The sequence below is a fragment of the Balaenoptera physalus genome (assembly GCF_965194825.1).
Source record: "Balaenoptera physalus genome assembly, chromosome: 19".
Lineage (NCBI taxonomy): Eukaryota > Metazoa > Chordata > Mammalia > Artiodactyla > Balaenopteridae > Balaenoptera > Balaenoptera physalus.
The window spans coordinates 3572423-3596669 of record NC_138900.1 but is presented as its reverse complement, the minus strand read 5'-3'; the positions used below and the strand labels follow the sequence as shown (position 1 = coordinate 3596669).

At 44.1% G+C, this 24247-nt stretch overlaps 2 protein-coding genes across 2 annotated transcripts in view; both read left to right on the top strand.

Annotated features, from left to right (window-relative positions):
* Positions 1-16957, top strand: part of LOC309648317 (immunoglobulin alpha Fc receptor-like) — a 22576-nt gene extending 5619 nt beyond the window's left edge. The window contains exons 2-5 of the mRNA XM_082436821.1: positions 239-274; positions 4381-4665; positions 7164-7451; positions 10178-16957. Of these exons, the coding sequence (XP_082292947.1) occupies positions 239-274; positions 4381-4665; positions 7164-7451; positions 10178-10407 (839 nt within the window). The 3' untranslated portion in view covers positions 10408-16957. The remainder of the gene's footprint in view (positions 1-238; positions 275-4380; positions 4666-7163; positions 7452-10177) is intronic.
* LOC309649624 (natural cytotoxicity triggering receptor 1-like) lies at positions 16657-24247 on the top strand (the record flags this gene model as incomplete). Its single annotated transcript, XM_082439782.1, has 6 exons — positions 16657-16690; positions 16877-17269; positions 19366-19644; positions 19910-19957; positions 21476-21523; positions 21652-24247. The coding sequence occupies 6 exons, from the start codon at positions 16657-16659 to the stop codon at positions 21840-21842; spliced, it is 993 nt and encodes a 330-aa protein (XP_082295908.1). The 3' UTR covers positions 21843-24247.

The window sequence follows — 24247 nt, the reverse complement described above, 5'->3', positions numbered from 1 at the left end:
GAAAGAAATGTCACCTGTGGGACTTCCCTGGCGGTCCAGTGGTTAAGAATCCACGCTTCCACTGCAGGGGGTGTGGGTTCGATCCCTGGTCAGGGACATGAGATCCCGCATGCCCCGTGGTGTGGCCAAAAAATAAAATCATTTTAAAAAAATGACAACTGTATGTCATTATGTTGGGTGATTTATAATAAAGACTGGAAATTCGCCTATTGAGTTTTCATGAATGTCTCTCTTCCAGTGCTCTGTCTTGGCCAGAAGATTCAGGCACAAGATGGTAAGTGTTCCCCTAAGTCTCCCCCAGCCCCCCTATATCCTCATGGCAGCTCCAGGATAGAAGAGCAGGAGAAATAGTCTAGAGCCCAGATGAATTCCAATTTTATTCTTTGCTCCAGCTGTCTCCGCTGTGCTTCCCTTGCATAACTTCTACCTCACTTTGGTATCTTGGGAATCCCTCAAACTCATCGCGTTCAGACCTGGATTTGGCCTTTGCCTCTGTTAGGCTGACTGGCCATCAGAGGTGTGCATCTTACTGAATGTTCACGACTGCACGGATGAGAAAGTCGGGAACCACCTTCCATTGTCCAACAGCCTCCCTATATCAAACGTACTTGCTTTCACAACCTAACTCTCCCCAGTTCTATCCACTTTGCTTCATTTAAAGGGACACTGCCTTAGAGAACTTTACGCAAGTAACTTCAACTCTCAGAACCAATTTCTTTATCTATAGAAGAGAAATAAAAATAATAATGGAATCTATTTCATTGGATCATTGTGAGGCTTAATCGAGATAAACCATGTAAATAAAGTAAGTTGTGTATTTGGTAAGTGTGTTACCTGTGATGATGAGGATGAAGGTGATCATGGGGGGGGGGGGAAAGGTACTTGGACTCTATATGAAGGCCCCACCCAGTCTCCACTTTCCTTGATTCATTACTTTTTTTTTTTTTTGGCTGAGTTGGGTCTTTGTTGCTGCGCGCGGGCTTTCTCTAGTTGTGGTGAGTGGGGGCTGCTCTTCATCGCGGTGTGCGGGCTTTTCATTGCCGTGGCTTCTCCTGTTGTGCAGCACGGGCTCTAGGCGCCTGGGCTTCAGTAGTTGTGGCACGTGAGCTCAGTAGTTGTGGCTCGCGAGCTCTAGAGCCCAGGCTCAGTAGTTGTGGCGCACGGGCTTTGTTGCTCCGCGGCATGTGGGATCTTCCCAGACCAGGGCTCAAACCCATGTCCCCTGCATTGACAGGCGGATTCCTAACCACTGCGCCACCAGGGAAGTCCTGATTCATTACTTTTTAACGCTAATTAATGATACAACATAAGGTTTTCTGAGAAGACGTACTTATTTTATTTACTCTCCTATCTTCCACAATGAGTAAGCCAAGTTCTATCTACAATGGATGCTTAAATTATAAATAAAAATGTGACTTTGGGCTATAAAATAAAAATAAAAAATAAAGGGACACTGCCTTAGTCCAACCCTCCTGCAGAATCTGCATATTCCTCTGTACTACTACAGTACCAAGCACTAAGCAGTACTAAATTGCTACTGTATATTCTGTCACCCCAACTACCTTGTCCTCCTAAGGGGTGAAACCCCTTGTCCATCCATGTCTTCTTTCTTCCAGTTCCTTCTAAAGACTGTAGCCTGGATTATTTGTGTCTTTAAAATACGAATATATTTACCTCCCTCTTAAAGGTCCTCAGTAGTCAATCTTCAGATAAACCTACCCACTTGCCCAGGTCTCTCAAGCTCTGCCCACCTGGCTTGTGACCACCTGTCCAGCTCACCTTCCACTCTCCCTCTGACTCTCTCTCTGCTCCTCACCCGTGCTGACCTTAATCTAGCTTCTCCTTCACTCATTGCACGTTATTAACTCGGGGATGTCTCCCATTGTCCTTCTATCTATCTGCAATGCTCCAAAGCCTCCTATCCATGTTGCCTAGGCAATTCTTTTTTTTTTTTTTTAATTTAGGCTGCACCGGGTCTTAGTTGCAGCATTCTGACTTCTTAGTTGTGGCATGTGGGCTTCTTAGTTGCAGCATGCATGCAGGATCTAGTTCCCCGACCAGGGATCGAACCTGGGCCCCCTGCATTGGGAGCGCGGAGTCTTACCTACTGCGCCACCAGGGAAGTCCCTGCCTGGGCAATTCTTACTCATCCTCACATAGCAGCTGAACCCTCAAGTCTGTTATCAGATCTCCAAGTTCTACACCTTAAGAACTGCAGACCATATATCATGACCTACAATTGCATCCTTGTGTATTTTTTAAACTAATATGTGACTTTTTTCTACATCATCGTTCTTAAAGGTAGGGGTCTGTTTAGGTCAGCGTTTCTCAACCTCGGTACTACTGACATTTGAGACTGGATAATCCTGTTTTAGGGGCAGTCCTGTGAAGTATAGGATATTAAGCACCATCCTTGGCCTCTACCCGCTACATGCCAGTAGTATCTTCCACCACAACTGTGACAGCCAAAGATGTCTCCAGATATTGACAGATTGTCCCCTGGAAGGGAAAACTGTCTGTCTCCTGTTGAGCACCACCGGTTTAAGCCATGATAGTAGATAAACAATGTGCTGAGTTAATGGACGTATCTCTCTGTGTATCTCGGAATAACAAATACATGGAGGTATTGGTGAGTGAACGATACTGAACTAAGGAAGTCCTGCAGGGCTCGTCTTGCTTCACAACAATCCTGCTGAGGACGGCAAGCTCCCTTGTTTCCCCCTTCACAGAGCTGCAGTTGAGCACATCACTATCAGGTCTAAAATAGATGATACACCTTGACAAAGGGAACCAGCAGATTCTGAGCGTCCCTCCCCCTGTTTGCTAGTTTCTGTATAGGGGTTAAAGCCAAGGACAGAAGTCTTCAACATGCAAAATCACTCGCTTAAAGCCACTCCGTACGAATGCATTGGTGCCAAGAAGCTAAACAGCACCTTCGGGTCCCCCAAAACATTTCCAAATCCCGTTGCATCCTAAATCCCACTCCCAGAGCGGGAGTTTCCAAGTCCCAGCCTTCCCGCCCTCTCTCACAGAACTAATCATCATATCCGTCACACACTTGTTGGCTGTCCCCCACACTGCATTCTCTAACTGCTGCAGGAGAGAGAGCTCTCCCCCATCTGCAGAGGAAAGAGCAGAGAAGCTGGAGTGAGATAGTCCTAGTTTCCAAACCAGATTGCACCACTCTTCAGTTTGTGGTCTTGAGCAATGGGCACGGTTTCTCCAAGCTTCAGCACCCTCACGTTAGAGTGAAGCACAGAACTGCATGTTCATAAGGATTACCACGGCGACCAAACACCAAGCAAACTGCTGGCAGACTAGCGGTTGCTAGGGGCTGCAGAGAGGGTAGGATTAACGTGTATGGGGTCTCCTTTGCGGGGCAATGAAAATGGAACTAGACAGAGGTGATGATTGCACGACGCTGTGAATGTACTAAACGCCACTGAATTGCATACGTTAAAAGTGGTTAATTTTACGTTATGTAAATTTCACCTGAATAAAAAATATATATAAAAAGGAAGGAATTCAGTTCCTCAAAAAATCCTTCAGTTCTTAAAAACTAAATATCCAATCCAGCAATTCCACTTGCATATATATAACAAAAGAAATGGAAAGCAGGGATTCTAACAAGATATTTATACACCCATGTTCATAGCAACATTATTCACAATAGCCAGAAGGTGGAAACAACCCAAATAGCCATTGACATGAATGTATAAATAAAATGTGGTCTATACAAACAGTGGAATATTATTCAGCCATAAAAAGGAAAGATATTCTGACATGGGCTACAACATGGATGGATCTTGATGACACTACACGAAGTAAAATATGGCAGACACAGAAAGACAAATATTGTGTTATTCCACTGACACAAGGTACGTAGGATAGGGAAATTCATAGAGACAGAAAGTCAATTAGAAGTGACCAGGGCCTAAGGAAAGAGAGAGTGGAGAGTTGCTGCTTAATGGTTGTAGGGTTTTTGTTTGAAATCATGAAAAAGTCCTGAAAATAGATGGTCGTGATGGTTGCACGATATGGTGAGCGTAATTAATGCCACTGAGCTGTGCACTTAAAATTGGTTTACTGCTGCTTCCCACTAGCTATCTATTTTACATTTGGTGGTGTATATGTGTCAATGCTACTCCCACTTCGCCCCAGCTTCCCCCTCCCTTGCCAAAAAAATGGTTTAAATAGTAAATTTTACGTTTATGTAACACATTTTATTTTACCACAATTAGAAAATACTAAGAAAATATTTTAAAGGCAGGAAATATAAATGCATCACACCTTAATTTATTTGTTCCCCCCATAGTGAAAGAAAGAAGTAACGGTTTCTCCATGGCAGGCCACCTGAGTCTGGGCTCTATTTTCTTCTAGGGAATCTTCCCAGTCCTACCATATCTGCCACGCCCGGTTCTCTGATTCCCTGGAATGAGTCTGTGAAGATCCTGTGCGGGGGAACTCCTGAGTCTTACCAGTACCAACTGGAGATCCTGGGAAACTCCACATACAAAGTGGTGGACAAGAAATTGGGATTTCAGAAGACGGCTGAGTTTGTCATTAAACGCATGGATACAAATACTGCAGGACGATATCAGTGCCAATACATGAAACAGCACCGCTGGTCAGTGCGCAGTGAAGCCCTGGAGCTGGTGGTGACAGGTGAGGCCACGTCCACGGTCTCTGACCCTCAGGTCTTTTTCCTTTCTTATTTTTTCAGAGATGCTATTTTTAGAACAGTTTCAGATTTCCAGGGAAATGGAGGAGATACAACAGAGCGTTCCCATATACCCAGCACCCAGTTGCGAATACCTTCCTTTAGTATGATACACCCCTTACCATTAATGAACCAATATTGATACATTATAATGAGCCAAAGTTCGTTGAGATTTCCTTAGTGTCTACCCAACATCCTTCATCTATTCTGGGATCCCATCCCACATTGCATTTAGTTGTCATGTCTCTTTAGTTTCCTCTTGGCTGTGGAAGTTTCTCAGACTTTCCTTGCCTTCGATGACCTCGACAGTTTTGAGGGGTGCCGCTCTGGTATTTTGCAGGATGCCCAACTATCGGAAGTTGTCTGATGTTTCACTCATGATAAGACAGGGGCTATGGATCACGGTGAAGACCACCAAGGCCCAGTGCCATTTTTAATCATATCACAGTAAGCGTATGTACTATACCAATGAATATGGCTGTTGATGTTGAGCTCGCATGCCTGGCTGAGACAGTGTTTGTCAGGTTTCTCCGCTGTAACATGACTCTTCCTCCCACCCTCCCTTTCCATCTGGAAGGAAATCACTACACACAGCTCATACCTAAGGAGTGGGGAGTTACACTCCTGCTGCATGCGTCCAGCCCTCAGTTTGAAGCTCTGTCCTCAGGGTGGCCTAACCCTGTGTTTCTAGAAGGTTGCACCCTGAATTTCCAGGTTCTTCTACCTATTCTTTTTTTTTTTTTTTTAAATGAGGAAACATTTTTTTTTAATTAATTTATTTATTTATGGCTGTGTTGGGTCTTCGTTTCTGTGCGAGGGCTTTCTCTGGTTGTGGCAAGTGGGGGCCACTCTTCATCGCGGTGCGCGGGCCTCTCACTATCGCGGCCTCTCTTGTTGCGGAGCACAGGCTCCAGACGCACAGGCTCAGTAATTGTGGCTCACGGGCCCAGTTGCTCCGCGGCATGTGGGATCTTCCCAGACCAGGGCTCAAACCCGTGTCCCCTGCACTGGCAGGCAGATTCTCACCCACTGCGCCACCAGGGAAGCCCGTATTCTTTTTATTATTTATTTATTTATTTATTTTTGGCTGTGTTGGGTCTTCGTTTCCGCGCGAGGGCTTTCTCCAGTTGCGGCAAGCGGGGGCCACTCTTCATCGCGGTGCGCGGGCCTCTCACTATCGCGGCCTCTCTTGTTGCGGAGCACAGGCTCCAGACGCGCAGGCTCAGTAGTTGCGGCTCACGGGCCCAGTTGCTCCGCGGCACGTGGGATCTTCCCAGACCAGGGCTCGAACCCGTGTCCCCTGCACTGGCAAGCAGATTCTCAACCACTGCGCCACCAGGGAAGCCCCCTACCTATTCTTTTTATACAAAGAATAAAAAGAATATCCTTCAGCCCCCGCCATAGCTCCTCAAACTCTCTGGATACCATTCCCTCTCTTCCCCAACATATGGCTTGTGACATTGTGACTTACAATAAGAAACATATATTTGGTCTTCATCCTCGTTCCTGGCACAGAGCTCCCCAAACCCTTGGGATTCCCTGAGCGATGAGCAATAAAGGTGTCTTCATTTTCATAAGAAATCCCTTTCAACCACACCTGAGTTTATGTTAATGAGGTGACTTTTGGAAAGCACCTAAGGATGGGGGCTGGTTGCCAGGGGAACTAACCAAGTCATGGGAGAGTTGCAACTTTCAGCCCCACCCACCTCTCACCTGACCTCCAGGGAGGGCAGAGAGGCTGGAGGTTGAATCAATCACCAATGGCCAATGACTTAATCAGTCTTGCCTGTGTAATGAAGCCCTATGCATCTCTTCCATCTGGCTGTTCCTGACACATGCTTTCATAATAAACCAGAAATCTAGTAAGTAAACTGCTTTCCTGAGTTCTGTAAGCCACCCTAGCAAATAAATTGAACCCAAGAACTGGGTCCTGGGAACTTCTGATTTATAGCCATTGAGTCAGAAGCACAGGTGACAACCTAGATTTCTGATTGGCATCTGAAGTGGGGGCGGTCTTGTAGGACTGAGCTCTTAACCTGGAGCCCTAAACCTGGGGGATCTGCCGTTATTGCCAGGGAGAGAGGGTCAGAATTGAGTTGACTTGTGGGATGCCCAGCTGGGGTCTCAGAATTGCTCGGCGGTGTGGGGAGAAACCCACACATTGCAACTGGGAACAGAATCGTGTGGCACTTCTGGCTTTAGAGACTAGCTCGCTATCTCTCGAAGATGGCATCTCATCTGCTTGTTTGCTCAGCTCTATCTACAGTAACTGGGGACAGAGTATAGATCCTGTAGTAGTGAAATGGGATGTTACCACCTCCCATTCCATTGCAGCAGGAAATGTCAGCTTCTTCGCTTCTCTTAGCATGGATCCAACATGAGTGGCGGGGATACAGGGGAATGACACAAAATCTTGCTAACAGCTCACTCTCTGCTCTTTTAGGCTTGTATGACAAACCCTCCCTCTCCACTGACGGGTGCCTTGTGGTGATGCCAGGAGAGAGTGTTTCCCTCCGGTGCAGCTCAGCACACATCTCGTTCAATGGATTTTCACTGAGCAAGGATGGAAGGGCCGTTCTGTCCCAGCACCAAAATGGGGGACGCTGGGGTGACTTCATTCTGGGTCCTGTGAACCTCAGCTTCTCAGGGATCTACACATGCTACAGTTGGTACAGTGGCAGCCCTTATGTTTGGTCAGCCCCCAGTGACGCCCTGGAGCTTGTGGTCACAGGTAAGTGCACCCCCGCCCAGACGTATGTCCTCCTCCTCAGGGCTCTGGCTGGCTACCCAGGGCCTTGGCGTCAGGCAGGAATACAAAGAGATGCACTGAGAAAGAACACTGGGGGGCAGCAGAGAGTCACTACTCAGAGGACCACAAAGAGAGAAGAAGCACTTCTCTATCCATTCTTCTGTGGATGGACATTTAGGTCGCTTCCATGTCTTGGCTATTGTAAAAGCACTGCAATGAACACCGGGGTAGGTGCATGTATCCTTTCGGACCATGTCTTTCTCCAGATATATGTCCAGGAGTGGGATTGAAGGATCATATGGTAGCTCTATTTTTAGTTTTTTAAGGAACCTCCACACTGTTCTCCACAGTGGCTGCACCAATTTACATTCCCACCAACAGTGTAGGAGGGTTCCCCTCTCTCCACACCCTCTCCAGCAGAAGATGTGGTATATATATACAATGGAATATTACTCAGCCATAAAAAAGAATGAAATAATGCTATTTGCAGCAACATGGATGGACCTAGAGATTGTCATACTGAGTGAAGTAAGTCAGACAGAGAAAGAGAAATATCGTATGATATCGCTTATATGCGGGATCTTTTTTAAAAAAAAATGACACAAATGAACTTATTTACGAAACAGAAACAGACTCACAGACTTAGAGAACGAACTTATGGTTACCAGGGGGTAAGGGTGGAGGGGGGGATAGTTAGGGAGTTTGGGATTGACAGGTACACACTGCTATATTTAAAATGAATAACCAACAAGGACCTACTGTACAGCACAGAGAACTCTGCTCAATACTATGTAACAACTTAAATGGGAAAAGAATTTGAAAAGAATAGATACATGTATATGTATAACTGAATCACTCTGCTGTACACCTGAAACTAACACAACATTATTAATCAAATGTACTCCAATATAAAATAAATATTTTAAAAAATGAGAGAGAGAGAGAAGAAGCACTTCTGACCCACATCACATTTGACTTTCACATCCTCTCCTTGAGTTCTCCAGTGTCCTTTGAAAACACGTGGCCTGATGAGAAAGGAGAGGCCAACGTTTGGAGTCACATTAAGGGGTGTTGTTGAGATAGGAGATGCCAGACACAACCTTTGACGAATCCACTTCCTTTTTCACATGCTTAGTTGCAGCTGAGAATCCTGAAACTAACCTATAATACTAGAATCCACTCAGAGTGGGTGACTGAGGAGGACTCTAAAAAAAGTCTATCAAAGGACTCCCCTGGCGGTCCAGTGGTTAAGACTCGTTGCTTCCACTGCAGAGGGCACGGGTTCCATCCCTAGTCGGGAAACCAGATCCCACAAGCCGTGCTGTGCAGCCAAAAAAAAAAAAAAAAACACCTCTATCAAGAGCTTCATTTTTGGGAATTCACTAGTGGTCCAGTGGTTAAGACTTGGGGCTTTCACTGCCATGGGCCCGGGTTCAATCCCTGGCTGGGTAACTAAGATCCCACAAGCCACGCGGCATGGTCAAAAAAAAAAAAAAAAAAAGAAAAAAGAATTTCATTTTTATATTGTTTGCACGCATCACTCTGCCCAGAGGGAGAAAACAAAGAGTTATAGCAGAGGAAAGCAACTGCTGATTGCTGAGTGGGATGACCACATTTGTCTCTCTTATGTACCTTGTCCAGTCATTCTACAAGCTAAGCAAATATGATAGTCATGGCACTGTAAGATCATACAGACAGAATGGTCTTTTCAATGAATGTTGCAGGGACAATTGGGCAACAGTGGAGGAGGGGTGAATTTATTAGCTTTTTCCTTTAGAGTAGATAATCAATGTATCTTGTTTTAGAAATCACCTCCTATCCGACATCAAGGTGGTCCTCTTCTGTATTATCTTCTCACACTTGAAACATTTTGCACTTTGCAATTAGGAATTCCAAATCCACTTGGAATTGATTTCTGTATTTTAACAGGAGAGAGTTACTAGGATTTCTGAGCATCGTAATTTCACAGTATTTTATTACATCCTTGAGAGGAATAGAGGCCCATGAAGTCCATAAAACAAATGGAGAAATCTTTTTAAAGTTTCAGTGAAAAGAAATGTCTAGTGAAAGGTCACACAATAGTGGAGATAAATTTTCCCTAAGTTTTTGCGTTCTGTTTTTTTGTTTTGTTTTGTTTTTGTTTTTTGTTTCTTCGGTGGCATGGCATGCGGGATCCTGGTTCCCTGAGCAGGGATCGAACCCGTGTCCCCTACAGTGGAAGCACAGAGTCTTACCCCCTGGATGGCCAGGGAAGTCCCAAATTTTCCCTAAGCTTATCTGAAATGTTTCTCCTACTTGCTTCCCAGATACCAGCCATCCTGTACCCTTTGTCATGTATGAGAAAGGAACATACATTGTTATGTGGGGTGAAGATGACATAGAGGAGAGACTTTCAGGCTCTGGATCCATGAAGATGTTGCAGGGATATGATTAGACAGTCAGTGACACTGCCACGTGAGGAGGGAATGAAAAGCAAACACAGCATGCCCATACTCACCTCCTCCCCCTTTTACAAGACTCCCCAGGGAATCACACCCTTGGACCTACGTTTAATATGAAGTACGGTGCTCATGAATGCATGCACGTGTGGAGGAGGGGGTCCCAGTGAGACCACAAATAGGGAAACGAGCTCCCTTTCCAGGGCTCTTGGGATGGGACGGAAGGCAACATGACCAGTGATCATTCATCTCTTCTAATTATGTCTCTAGATACCGCAAACCAAGATTACACGACGGAGAACTTGATTCGAATCGGCATGGCAGGGCTGCCCCTGGTGGCTCTCTTGGCCATTCTGGCTGAAAATTGGCTTGGCCATCAGGTTCCACACGAGGAAGACCAGCAAGATTTGCCTGAACTGAGCTGCAGTAGACAGAAAACTCAGACAGAATGGACCTTTGGACTAACTCCAAAGGGTCACCAGGTAGACACCAGGCACTGAATACAAGAGCCAGCACTTGTGGAGTCCTGGAAAGCTACGTGGAGAACACAAGGGAGAACGAGGTACTAACAAGCTTGGATCCCTTTGAAAATCAATCAAATGGTATTTTCTTATATGAATCTGATATATTTGCAGCCCACCCTGCTAGACTTTGGTAATAAAATTCTCAGTATAGGGACTTCCCTGGTGGGGTAGTGGATAAGACTCCACACTCCCGATGCAGGGGGCCCAGGTTCAATCCCTGGTCAGGGAACTAGATCCCACACGCATCCCGCAACTAAGAGTTTGCATGCCACAGCTAAGGAGGCCGCCTGCCGCAACTAAGGACCCCACGTGGTGCAACTAAGGAGCCAGCAAGCTGCAAGTAAGGAGTGCACCTGCTGCAACTAAGACCTGGTGCAACCAAATAAATATTTTTCAAAAAAATTATCAGTATAATCTTTGCTTAACTCTTCCTGTGATAAAAAAAATAATGCAAAGCATTCTCAATTCTCCTTGCTGACTGTTTTTCACCCCTCCTCCACAGAAGTTCTGGCTCATACATTCATTTTGTCTTGAACTTATCAGCAAAACCAAATACCGTTACATCCTCCTGATAGAAGACCTTAACACCTAGAATTCCATTAATTATGAATGCTAATAATTAATTATGAATACTGTCCACTCAACATAGCATATATTCCACGACATAACTGTGCTTCTAGCTTTCCCTACAGTTACATTTGTGTGTTAACACATGCTTTTCCGACTCTTAAGAAGACTCTCCTGTTCTTATGAAACTATCCCACTTCAAAATGTCTCATGCCTCCAACGCAAAGTAAACAGACTTGTGAAAGCAGCCGAACAAGCATCTCCTTTGGATCATCTCAGCACTTTAAGCTACTTAGTCTATCGATTCATCTTTCTGTAGTATGCATCATGAGGTCTAGAAAATATGAAGTATTGGATATATTTATTGAGATCATGAATAAATAAGTTAGTGACTGAGCCAGATAAACAAGGAAGTGTTAGTGACTGAGCCAAATAAACAACAGGGAAGTGCCACAGTTGCAGAGGAGGACTAATGAGAGTCTTTATATCAGATCCAAATCGACCAGAGAAATGCAATGCAGTTTGTTTCCAAGAGAGGGAAAAGATCAGCTTCACATACGTGGTTTTGTCTATGGTAGGGCCTCGTTTGGAAAAGGGGTTCTGAGAATAAAAGGGTCCTGCACTCCTAGGAAAATGATTGATTTTTCTGTAGTCACGATGACAAGTAGCCACTAGAATGGGTTTATAACCCATCGTCAATGGCCACTCACGTTGACCGTTCCACCAATCAGACAGCTCCCTGCTTCTAAATGTCAGCCAATCAGAAACAGGTTCACTCCAGTCACCACACCGGTGAGAGACAGCCAATCAAAATAGACTCCCTCGAACAAACATGCTTTCACGGATAACGTTCAAACCAGAAGAGCCCCTGAAAATCCACATTTCCCAAAAACCCTGTATAGGGTCAGCGGTAGGCTCTGCTCAGAGACACTGTGTCTGGCCAGCATAACTCTCCCTTACTATAGTAATAATAAATTCGGCTTCGCCTTTTTATTTCAGACATTGAGTGGTGAGTGCATTAGCCTTTGACAGTTTATGTATTAGATTGATTTAAGTTAAGTATAAGCCCCTTGCTTAAGGGCAAGGTGTATAGCGGTTTATATAATCCATGACTTTAAGGTTTTTTTTTTAAATTTTTATTGGAGTATAGTTGATTTACAATGTTGTGCTAGTTTCTGCTGTACAGCAAAGTGAATCAGTTATACATATACAGATATCCACTCTTTTTTAGATTATTTTCCCAGATACATGACTTTCAGTTCTACGTTAGGCATTATGCTGGTCGTTTCATTTACATGAGCGAGCATACTGTAACGCTGTGAATTTTAATTGAATCAATTTTAATTCAATCACTCATGTGACAGTCATGTCACACGAGCAAACAGAGGCTCAGAAATGGTATGATTTGGATAATGATATGATTATGTGGATACAGAGTTTCAGTTTGGGAAGATGAAAAAATTCTAGAGATGGGTGGTGGTGATGATTGCATGATGATGTACATGTCCTAGTTGCCACTGAGCTGTACACTTAAAAATGGTAAAGGCGGTAAGTTTCATGTATGTGGAGGTTTTTTACCATAATAAAAAAAACTTTGAAAAATGGTTAAAATGGTAAATTTTGTGTTATGTATGTTTTGCCACAATTTTTTAAAAGTTCTTTGTGGTCTAGAAACTGAAAGTAGATTAGTGGTTGCCCAAAGCTGGGAGAGTGAGGGGGTATTGGGCAGTGAGTGCTAGTGGGTATTGGAGGGGTTTATTTTTTTTGGCGGGGGGTGATTAAAAAGTTCTGAAATTAGATTATGATGATGGTTGAGCAACTCTGTGAATATAATAAAAACCACTGAATTCTACACTTTAAATGGTAAATTGTATAGTATGTAAATTATATCTCAATCAAGTTGAGTTTCTTCAAGTATCAAAAATGATTAAATTATTAGTAACACCCTCAGTGGTTGAGTCATGACTTGAAATCCATCATCTCCAACAGGGCTTATAGTGTGCATACGGGGATAGTCCTAGGAGCACAGGTGTGAGCTTAAGGTGAAAACTGGGGCTGGACTAAATAGATACAGAGAAGTACCTGAGAAACCAGAGACAAACTTAGGGAGAATGGATGGCATGATTGCCCTTAGTATGTGGTGTCCAGGGAAGACACTCCAGGTTCAGAACATATTCCCCTAAGATGATCACCCAACCCCTCTAATGAGCTGGATAAAACATGGCATTTATTTAACTTATTTGTGCTTCAGTTCCTTATCTGGAAACGGTGGAGTAAATGCTGTCAACTTCATCAGGTTATCATGAGAATTCAATGAATGAATGATGCCAGCCACTCAAAACAGTGCCTACACATAGGAAATGTTTTTCAAGTCTGGTTACCAGAAACCTTGCCTCTTAAGATGATTTTATCTTCAGATCTTTGCACACTGCTGGAATAAACTGTTCCACTCTGAGTTGGTGAGCTCCGTAGCAGAAAATAGAGGAGGAAAGTATCATTACTATTATGTGATACGAGGGTAGCACTTGCCCCCATTTCCATACCAACTTCAAGAATTACTATAAATAACGAAGAGAGTGTGTCGTTGACCAAAAAATAGACAAATAGATCAATAGAATGGAATAGATAGCTCAGAAATAGACCCATATAAATACAGTCAACTGATTTTTCACAAAGAAACAAGAGCAATACAGTGGAGCAAAGATACTCTCTTCAACAAATGGGGCTGGAACAACCGGACATCCACATGCAAAAAAATGAATCTAGACACAGACCTTACACCCTTCACAAAAGTGAACTCAAAATGGATCACAGACCTAAATGTAAAACGAAAACTACAAAACTCTTAGAAAAAAACATAGATGCTCTTGGGTTTTGTGATGCCTTTTTAGACACAACACCAAAGACATGATACATGAGAGGAAAAATCGATAAGCTGGGATTGATTAAAATTTTAAAATTCTACCCTGTGATAGACAGTATCAAGAGAAATGAAAAGCCACAGACCGGAAGAAAACATCTGTGAAAGAATGAAATTCGACCCTTTTTTACACCACACATAAAAGTTAACTTAAAATGGGTTAAAGACTTAAACACAGGGACTTCCCTGGTGGCGCAGTGGTTAAGAATCCGCCTGCCAATGCAGGGTACACAGGTTCAAGCCCTGGTCGGGGAAGATCCCGCATGCCGTGGAGCAACTAAGCCCGTGGGCCACAACTACTGAGCCTGCGTGCCACAACTACTGAAGCCCATGCATCTAGAGCCCATGCTCCTCAACAAGAGAAGCCAACGCAATGAGAAGCCTGCGCACCACAATGAAGAGTAGCCCCCCGCTCGCCGCAACTAGAGAAAGCCCGCATGCAGTAACGAAGACCCAATGCAGCCAAAAACTATATATATAAATAAATAAATTTATTTTTTTAAAAAAAGACTTAAACATAAAACCCAAAACACTAACACTCCCAGTAGAAAACATAAGAAAAAATGTACCTCAACATTGATCTTGTCAATAATTTTTTTGGATATGACACCAAAAGCACAGGTAACAAAAGCAAAAATAAACAAGCGGGACTACATAAAACTAAAAAGATTCTGCACAGCAAAGGAAACCATCCACAGTGGGACACCACCAGCCCCAGGGTCCCTGGGGTCCCACAGGAAGCCACCCTGGGACCTGGGACCTGGGCCCACCCACCAGTGGGTAAGCAACCACCACACGAGGCAGGGCCTGGCAGTCAAGCAGGCGAGGGTCCACACCACCTACCGGTGCCCCATAGACACAGGGCAGACGACACACAGATGGCCAACAGGCACATGAAAAGATGCTCAACATCTCTAATTATCAGAGAGATGCAAATCAAAACAACACTGAGATATCCCCTCACACCTGTCAGAATGGCCACCATCCAAGAGTCTACACATAATAAATGCTGGAGAGGGTGGGGAGAAAAGGGAACCCTCCTACACTGTTGGTGGGAATGTAAATTGGTGTAGGCACTATGGAAAACAGCAAGGAGGATCCTCAAAAAATTAAAAATAAAACTACCATATGATCCAGCAATTCCACACCTGGGTATACATCCGGAACAAATGAAAGCACTAATTCAAAAAGATACATATATCCTAATGTTCATAGCAACACTATTTACAATAGTCAGGACACAGAAGCAACCCAAGTGTCCATCAACAGACGACTGGATTAAGAAGATGTGATATATGTGATAGATACAAACGCACACACACACAGACAGTGGAATATTACTCAGCCATAAAATAGAATGAAATTCTACCATTGGCAGCAACATAGATGAACCTAGAGAATATTATGCTTAGTGAAATAAGTCAGACAGAGAAAGACAAATACGATATGATATCACTTATATGTAGACTCTAAAAAATAATACAAATGAATGTATATGCAAAACAGAAACAGACTCACAGATATAGAAAATAAACTTGTGGTTACCAAACGGGAGAGGGAAGGGGGTCCGGACAAATAAAGGGTATGGGATTAAGAGATACAAACTAATATGTATAAAATAGATAAGCAACAAGAATATACTATATAGCACAGGGAATTATAGCCATTATCTTGTAATAATTTATAATGGAGGATAATCTGCAAAAATAGTGAATCACCGTGCTGTTCACCTGGAACAAATACAATACTGTTGATCAACTACACTTCAATTAAGTAATTAATTAATTTAAAATTATTTAGACCCTTAAAAAAAGAACAATGGACACATTTTGCATTTAAAATATATTAAGTACTTAATATATTAATATTATACTACTTAATATTTTAATATTAATACTTAATATTTTAATATTTAAGTACTTAATATTTTAAAGTACCTAATATTTTAATATCGAATTTCTGCTTTATAACAGACAATATTTTAATATTAAGTACTTAATATTTTAATATTTAATTTCTGCTTTATAATAGACAATATTTTAATATTATGTACTTAATATTCTAATATTTAATTTCTGCCTTATAACAAACAATATTTTAATATTAAGTACTTAATGTTTTAATATTTAATTTCTGCTTTATAACAGACAATATTTTAATATTAAGTACTTAATATTTTAATATTTAATTTCTGCTTTATAACAGACTAAAGGAATGTCATTATGTAACAAATAAAATATATTTTTGCTTAAAAATATTACTTACTGAAACATTATAACAACTCTTTGAAGAAGGCAGTATTATCATTCCATTCTGATGAAACCAGTTGACATCCAAGCATATGAATGTACACAGGGAAGCCAAAGTTAAACACCTATTTTTTTAATGATTCTAAGGCTTTTGCTCTGCACACTACCCTATGCCTTCCCTGGGCATAATGTCCATATTTCAAAATGTAGAAGTTGACCCAGAAATGAGTTTCAGTTCGGGCAGACAACTCTCAGAGGTTCTGGTTAGAAACCACAGATATCATCAGATGTGTCCTGGAGACCATTTCCTTTCCTTATACCCGATGGCCAGAGTGGGGGGAGACCTTTGAATCTTCTCATAAAGAAGTCAGTGTGAAAGTCCCGTGGTGATTGGTGCTGGGCTTTACTCACCACATCCTGTGCATCTCCCTGGCCTGCTGGACTCAGTCTCCCCCCAGCTCTCCATATTAGCCAGGCAGAACCTGAGCTATGCCTTCTACACTTGCTGCCCTTCTCTTTCTTGGTGAGTTCTTGCATGGAAGAGAGATGGAATTCAGGGGTCTAGTGTGGATGGGGCAATATATCTCATTATTCCTGTTTTCCAGGGCTGTCTCTGAGCCAGAGGACCAGCGCCCAGAAGCGTGAGTCCTTCCTTCAAAGCCCCAGAGTCTGGGTTGAGACTAAGTATCCACCTGACAACAACTGGAAGAGAGGGCAGGGGCTCTGGCTTGCCAGGAGGGCTTGAGACCAGCAGCTGGGTGGAAAGGAGGGTGGGCAGGGGCTTTATCTGGAACTCCAGCCTCTGATTCCTTTCCAGAGACTCTCTCGAAACCTGTCATCTGGGCCAAACCCAGTTTCATGATTCCAAAAGGAACGCTGGTGATCATCTGGTGTCAAGGAACTCACGAGGCCGTTGAGTACCAACTGCACTTTGAGGGAGGCCTTTCTGCCTTCAAGAGACCAGAGTCACCTGGAATGGTGAACAGAGTCAAGTTCCCCATCCCGTCCATGACCTCACAGACTGCAGGGCAGTACAGGTGCTTCTATCGAAGTGGGGAGCTCTGGTCAGAGCCCAGTGACCCTCTGGATCTGGTGGTAACAGGTAACTGTCCCCCTGCATAGCTGTAGAGCCAGTTGCTCAGCCTGACTCCTGGGCAGGGTCATCACTTCGTTATCTCCTTTACTCTCTTCCAAGCCTCACTCAGATACTACTATTTGTCTTGAGGGTAACGTAGAGGGGTGATTATTTCCTACAGGGATTACCCTTAGAGAATTGTCTCTATGTCGTAGAAGCAGATTTGTCTTAGGTTCTTCAGAAAAGAGGCTCTGAGATGGATATTCGTGCACAGAGGGCATTCCTGTGGAGGGCCCTCAAACACCACACCTGTGATGAGTGAGGGGGACAGGCCGGGCAGAAGGGGAAGTTGGTCTGTGGTGCAGCTTCAACTGAGACCTCGGCCGAGCGAATGTGGGACTCCGGACCTGGGTGGCCTTTCAGAATAGTCTTGAAATGAGGCTAGAAGCTCTGTACCCCCCACTGTATCAAACAGCGATTGGCTGAGAACCACTCTTAGGGAGACTGCAGACAAATACCCTTGCTTTTGTGGTTCTTGTATTCTAGCAGAAGAGAGACCATGAGTCAAAGTCAGGAAATTCAAAGCAATTACATTGCATGTGAGGGCGAAATGGTGGTATGGAAAAAAGACAAAGTAAATGGGGTTAAGGTGACTGGCAGTCCGGGTAATCTTGGGTCAGATGGTTCCCTTCAGTGGAGGCATATGGTTCTCAAACTTAAGTAGATATCAGAAATCACCTGTAGGGCTTGTAGAAGCACAGACGACTTCAGTAAGCCCATGTTCATGGAAGCATTATTCATAATAGCCAAAAGGTAGAAACATGCTTTGCCTATCAGTGAATGAATGGATGAAGAAAATGTGGTCCATCCATACAATTGAATATTATTCAGCCTTAAAAAGGAAGGAAATTCTAACACACGATACAACATGGATGAACTTGAGGACATTATATTGAGTGAAATAAACCAGTCATCAAAGGATCAATAAGTGTACGTTTCCATCTACATGGGGTACTTAAAATACTCAAATTCAGAGGCAGAAAGTAGAATGGTGGTTGCCAGGGGCTGGGGAAAGGGGGAATGAAGAGTTAGTGTTTTATGTGTACAGAGTTTCAGTTATGCAAGATGAAAAGCGTTCCGGAGACTAATGGTGATAATGGTTGTACAACGATGTGGATGTACTTAATACCACAGAAATGTACAATTAAAAATACTTACGATGGTAGATTTATGCATATTTTACTATGACTAAAAGTGATAATAATGTTTTAAAAACACAGATGGTTGCTCTTCTCCTAAGTTTCTGACGCAGTAGGTCTGGGATAGAGCCTGGCAATTTGCATTTCTAACAAGGTTCCCGACAATGCTGATGTTGTTTTGGTCCCAAGGACCAAACGCTGAGGACCAATGATGTAGGGCAATTCCCAGAAAGAGATTCATCTTTTTTAAAATTAATTTTTCTTGTAGTATAGTTGCTTTATAATGTTGTGTTAGTTTCTGCTGTACAGCAAAGTGAATCAGCTATACGTATACATATATCCCCTCTTTTTTGGATTTCCTTCCCATTTGGGTCACCACAGAGCACTGAGTAGAGTTCCCTGTGCTCTACAGTAGGTTCTCATTAGTTATCTATTTCATACATAGTATCAACAGTGTATATATGTCAATCCCAATCTCCCAATTCATCCCAGCCACCATTGGTATCCATACATTTGTTCTCTACATCTGTGCCTCTATTTCTGCTTTGCGAATAAGTTCATCTGTATCATTAGAAAGAGATTCATCTTAACACTCCTGGAAGCTAGGGGAGCAACTGTCTCAGTCGTGAAGGGAGAGATCAGGGAGGGTATGTCCATGACCGAGACACATCTAGGAAACAGAAGAGACCAAGATTCTGGGGAGCGATATCCTGGTTCTAAGGAGAAGAGGGATGGGGGATATAGGAAGCAGAATAAAGATGCTCTCTACCGGGACTTCCCTGGCGGTCCAGTGGTTAAGACTCCGCACTTCCAACGCAGGGGGCGTGAGTTCAATCCCTGGTCGGGGAACTAAGATCCCACGTGCCGCCTGGCCAAAAAAAAAAGAAATTATGTTCTTTACCTACCAGCCACCTTCTCTCGCAGGACTGTACGACACACCCACCCTCTCAGTTCAACCCAGACCTGAGGTGACCTCAGGAGAGAACGTGACCTTCCGTTGCCGCCTAGAAACAGCAACAAGCACCTTCTTTCTGCTCAAGGAGGGAAGACCCAGCCGCCCACAGCGCAGATATGGGAATATCCAGGCGGAGTTCCCCATGGGCCCGGTGAGCACAGCTCACAGAGGCACATACAGATGTTTTGGCTCCTATAACAAACATACCTGGTCTTTCCCCAGCGAGCCTGTGAAGCTCCTGGTCGAAGGTGAGGACATCCCCCAATTTTACCCCATGTCCTTTCTGGATCCCTAACTGACCCCCAAATAATGATGAGAGAGGCAGCAAAGAGGCAGGTGGGAAGACGCACAGAGGGTACTTTTCACCAGTGCCCTCATCCACGTCGATTTCCCAGAGGCCCAGTTGATAGCTCATGAGGAATATCGCCAGAGAGATGGCGGGCGGGGGGCGGAGTGTAGAGAACAAGTGAGAAGACCAGATCCCTTGATTTTTCTCCTTGTCTCCATTGCCAGGAGATGCCGGGGACACCACCTTTGCGCCCACAGAACACACCTCTTCCGGTGAGTAACACGTACTTCTAAACTTGGGGAAGGACTCAAAGCCTCCCAGTGACACTAAAAACCTGGCATTCGTTCAAAACGTCCCTTGAGTGCATAGCGTATGCCACGAACTACAGTTCTATCAGTCAACCAAAGATCCTTGCTTGTGTGGCACTCGTATTCTAGCAGGAGAAGGCAGACCGTGCGTCAAAGTCAGGATACATAAATCAATGACAGAGCACACAAGGAGGAAATGATGGTGTGGAAAAAGACAATGTAGGACGAATGGCATTAAGGTGATGGGGAAGAGGGCAGGTAGCAGCATTTAACAGAGTTGCCCATACTGGCCTCACAGAGAAGGAGGCTTCAAGCAAAGAGCTGAGGGACTTCCCTGGTGGTCCAGTGGTTAAGACTTCACCTTCCAATGCAGGGATGCGGGTTCAATCCCTGGCCGGGGAGCTAGGATCCCACCTGCCTCGTGGCCAAAAAACCAAAACATAAAACAGAAGCAATACTGTAACAAATTCAATAATGACTTAAAAAAAAAAGAAAGAAAGAAAGAAAGAAAAGAGCTGAAAGAGTTGAGGGCGTTAGTCCTTAGGCCTATGCCCTAAGGCAGAAAGATGGGCAGGGTGATAAAAAAACAGCCAGGAGGCCAGTGGACAGGAAATGATGTCACAGGGGGGATGGTAGGGGTGTGGCGGGCTGGGGCGGCTCATTTAGGACCTTGAAGAAGTCTGGTTAAGACTGAATGACATGGGCTTCCCTGGCGGCACAGTGGTTGAGAATCTGCCTGCCAACGCAGGGGACACGGGTTTGAGCCCTGGTCTGGGAAGATCTCACATGTCGCGGAGCAACTAGGCCTGTGAGCCACAACTACTGAGCCTGCGCGTCTGGAGCCCGTGCTCCGCAACAAGAGGCTGCGATAGTGAGAGGCCCGCGCACCGCAATGAAGAGTGGCCCCTGCTCGCCGCAACTAGAGAAAGCCCTCGCGCAGAAACGAAGACCCAACACAGCCAAAAATAAATTAATTAATTAAAAAAAAAAAGACTGAATGACGTGACTAGTGGGACAAAGAAGAAAGGATGGTGATTGACTTAATGAGGAAACGGAGGCTCACACAGAAGATATGCCTGGAGACACACGCTTATTAGTCCTAGAGCTGAATTCTTCCTCTGGTTTGTCTTTTGTTTTGTTTTGTTTTGTTTTGTTTTTAATTAATTTTTATCAGAGCATAGTTGCCTTACAATGTTGCGTTAGCTTCTACTGCACAGCAAAATGAATCAGCTATACATATACCTGTATCCCCTCCACTGAGGACACTCCAGTGCGTTACGTAGAGCTCCCTGTGCTGTGCAGTATGTCTTTTCCCTCTTCCACTCCACCTGCCAGATGAAGCCACTGGGCCCTGGAGTGCGAGGGGTGGACCTAGAAAAGCTATAGAACGTCACGGAGTATATCCAAGGGTAGGAGAGCCTGGGATGGAAGAGGCCACATCATCTCGTTTCCTCACGTCTCCTCTTTCCTTATCCTCTGCAGGCCACTGGGACTCCTACATGTTAACCACAGAGACCCAGTTCCAGGAAGGTAAGCCAGCAGCGGGGGGCTGTAGGCGCTAAAGGAGATAAGATCGGGAAAGGAGAGAGGACGAGAGATGGGGTGAGGTGGTCTTGGTAGGTTCCTGTGAGCGATCACGCTTGTTCTTCTGACCCCAGATCCTGTCCTCTGGGATCACAATGCCCAGAATCTCCTTCGGATTGGCCTAGTTTTCCTGGTCCTGGTGGCCCTCGTGTGGCTCCTGGTTGAAGACTGGCTTCATAGGAAGAAGCCTCAAGACAGAGCCAGCAGGGCTTCAAGTCAGGAATGCAGGAGAAGGTTCAGAACACAAAGAGCCCTGGAGGAATGACCGAGAGATGCAGTGGCCATAGGTAAAGCTGCAAGCTGACCCTGACCTTGGGTTGTGGGAGCTCCGAGTTGAACCCGTGGAGGAGTCATCGCAGAAAACTAAGGGAGAACTGCGTGGAGTTTGGCAGAGGGTTGGGGATGAAAGCGCTAAATTTCTTCTGTAGGCAAAACCCGCTGTCTCTTCTAGGTTCTAAGTACTGTTGCACTTGCTTCCTGCGAACCAAATTTTTAACCACTCTGGTCCTTCCTGAAAACATCTTTAACGGCGTGGCCGTGGGAATATCTCCTCCCTACTTTTGTCTTTATCACTATTTCTTCTTTGCTGTCTCTTGCACACGTCATTCAAAATATTTAGCCACCAGTACAGAACAGGTGCATTTATCAAATAGAACAAGAGCCAGAGAGGCACTAACCAGTGAATGCAGGTGCAGGCTTACAAACAAACAGCACATCTACGCCAATGTGTCCTGGCCGGACGGCAGCTATGCCCCAATTCCCTCTATCCTATGCCCTTGCAGGATTTCTTCTTCTCCACTTCTTTATCCATACCTTGCCTTGTTCTTTGGGTCTCCTGGTAGATATCATCTCCTCCAAGATGATTTCCCAAATCCTCCAGCTTGACTTAAGATACTACTTTCATAGTCCCAAAGCACCTGTAACTCTCTACAACAGCATTTGAACCCTAATACTGCCTACGTACCCATTTTCCTGTATCGACTGTGAACTCATGTGAATTAAATTTATGTCAGGTGTAATGGCTGTGTTCATAGTTCCCACTACTCAGAGAGTTCTCAGGAAATATATGTTGAACAAATGGATATATAAATGGGGTCAGAGTGCCCCTTGGAACTTGAGACTCCTGAGAATGGTCCTTGAAATGTTGTCTGGGCATCACAAACGCTCTCCTTTTTGAGAGTTTCTACTTGGTCAACCCATTCATATACCCATTATGTGGGTCCCCGCCTCCTCTCAATATTGTGACACCTCACACAGGTCAAATTCATTCTTAAATCTGCATTTTCTGTTAAATATCAGCGAATATTAATTCCAACCTCAAAGGGATAACATGAAGATCTGGAGATCAAGAATATCCAGAAACCAGCATACGCTCTGACATGTATAAGTTACTCAATGCATGGTAACCATTATTATTCCTGATACTAAGGGCAATTAAAAATCATACCAATTATTACCTCATTACTAGTGGCCCCAATACTGAATTTTCTTCTTTCTGGTCTTCATCTATCAGGTGTTCTAAGGTCCAAGACTTTCTAGTTAATACCCATTTATAGTCTTCTTCATCTCAAGATGAGATGGACTTGTTTGGGGTGGGTTCAGGACATTCCAAACTTTCCATATTCTAGTTTATGGCAAGAAACCTAGAGTCTCAAGGAAAAAATGGGTCAGGTAGAAATATTTTAGGGGTCAAGATATAAAGGCAGGGCTTGACCTGGGCAAAGGAGCCTCCTCAAGGGGATGGAGGGGTCTTTACCACCGTGGCCCTACTGTTGTCCTTAGCAGTCCAAGTTAAAATCTTCCAAAACTGGTCAATGGGTCAATGCCAGATGTTAAGTATTGCAATGCTCTTTCTGAAATATTGAACATGGCTTGTGTTTCAGACTGAAAAATGAAGTATGGGGAGAAAGAAAGGAAGGAGAGAGGAAGGGAGGGGAGGAGGGTGGGGGTAAAGTACTGGCCAATTGTTTGTGATGACGATTTACTGGAAACACTCCAAAAACACTTTCATTTATTTCCCCATGATCAGAACTTAACAGCTTTCTGCACCTAGATGCAAGGGAGGTTGAGGATGTAGCCTTTATTCCAAATAGCTCTGTGGCAAGCTGAATATTGGCACTTCCATTACCAATGAAGTGAAAGGTAATACAGTAGAGTTGTAATAAGCAATTCCAGCCCTTGTTATAAGAGCCTACTATGTGTCAGGCACTGGTGAGAGTACAACACACCACGGCAAACATTATCCCCACCATAACAGGATTTATTGTCCAGGAGTAGAGATCTTAAAGAAGTGAGAAAATAAATGTCTTGTGAGAGAGGAACTAGAGGATGCCCTTGGGTCCTCTTCCTGTGAAAGATTCCATTATATAGAGACATTGAGGGGGATGCAGGAGTGAGGAAAGGGGAAGATGGCAGCTGTCCGTACCAATGTGTATCCAAAGGCTCAGATGTAAGACAGAGGGTGAAAACATTCAGTATAACTAGAGCTCTGATTGTGACAGAAGAGAGTAGCTGTGGATGACGCTGGGCAAATGCAGGAGACAGATCAAGCATGGCCATGGAAGCCACATAAATAAATGCACATTTTATCCTTAAGGCAAAGGGAGCTCACTAGGCATTTTGATCATGGATGCTGTATGATGATTTCTACACTGTATGAAGACCCTTCCG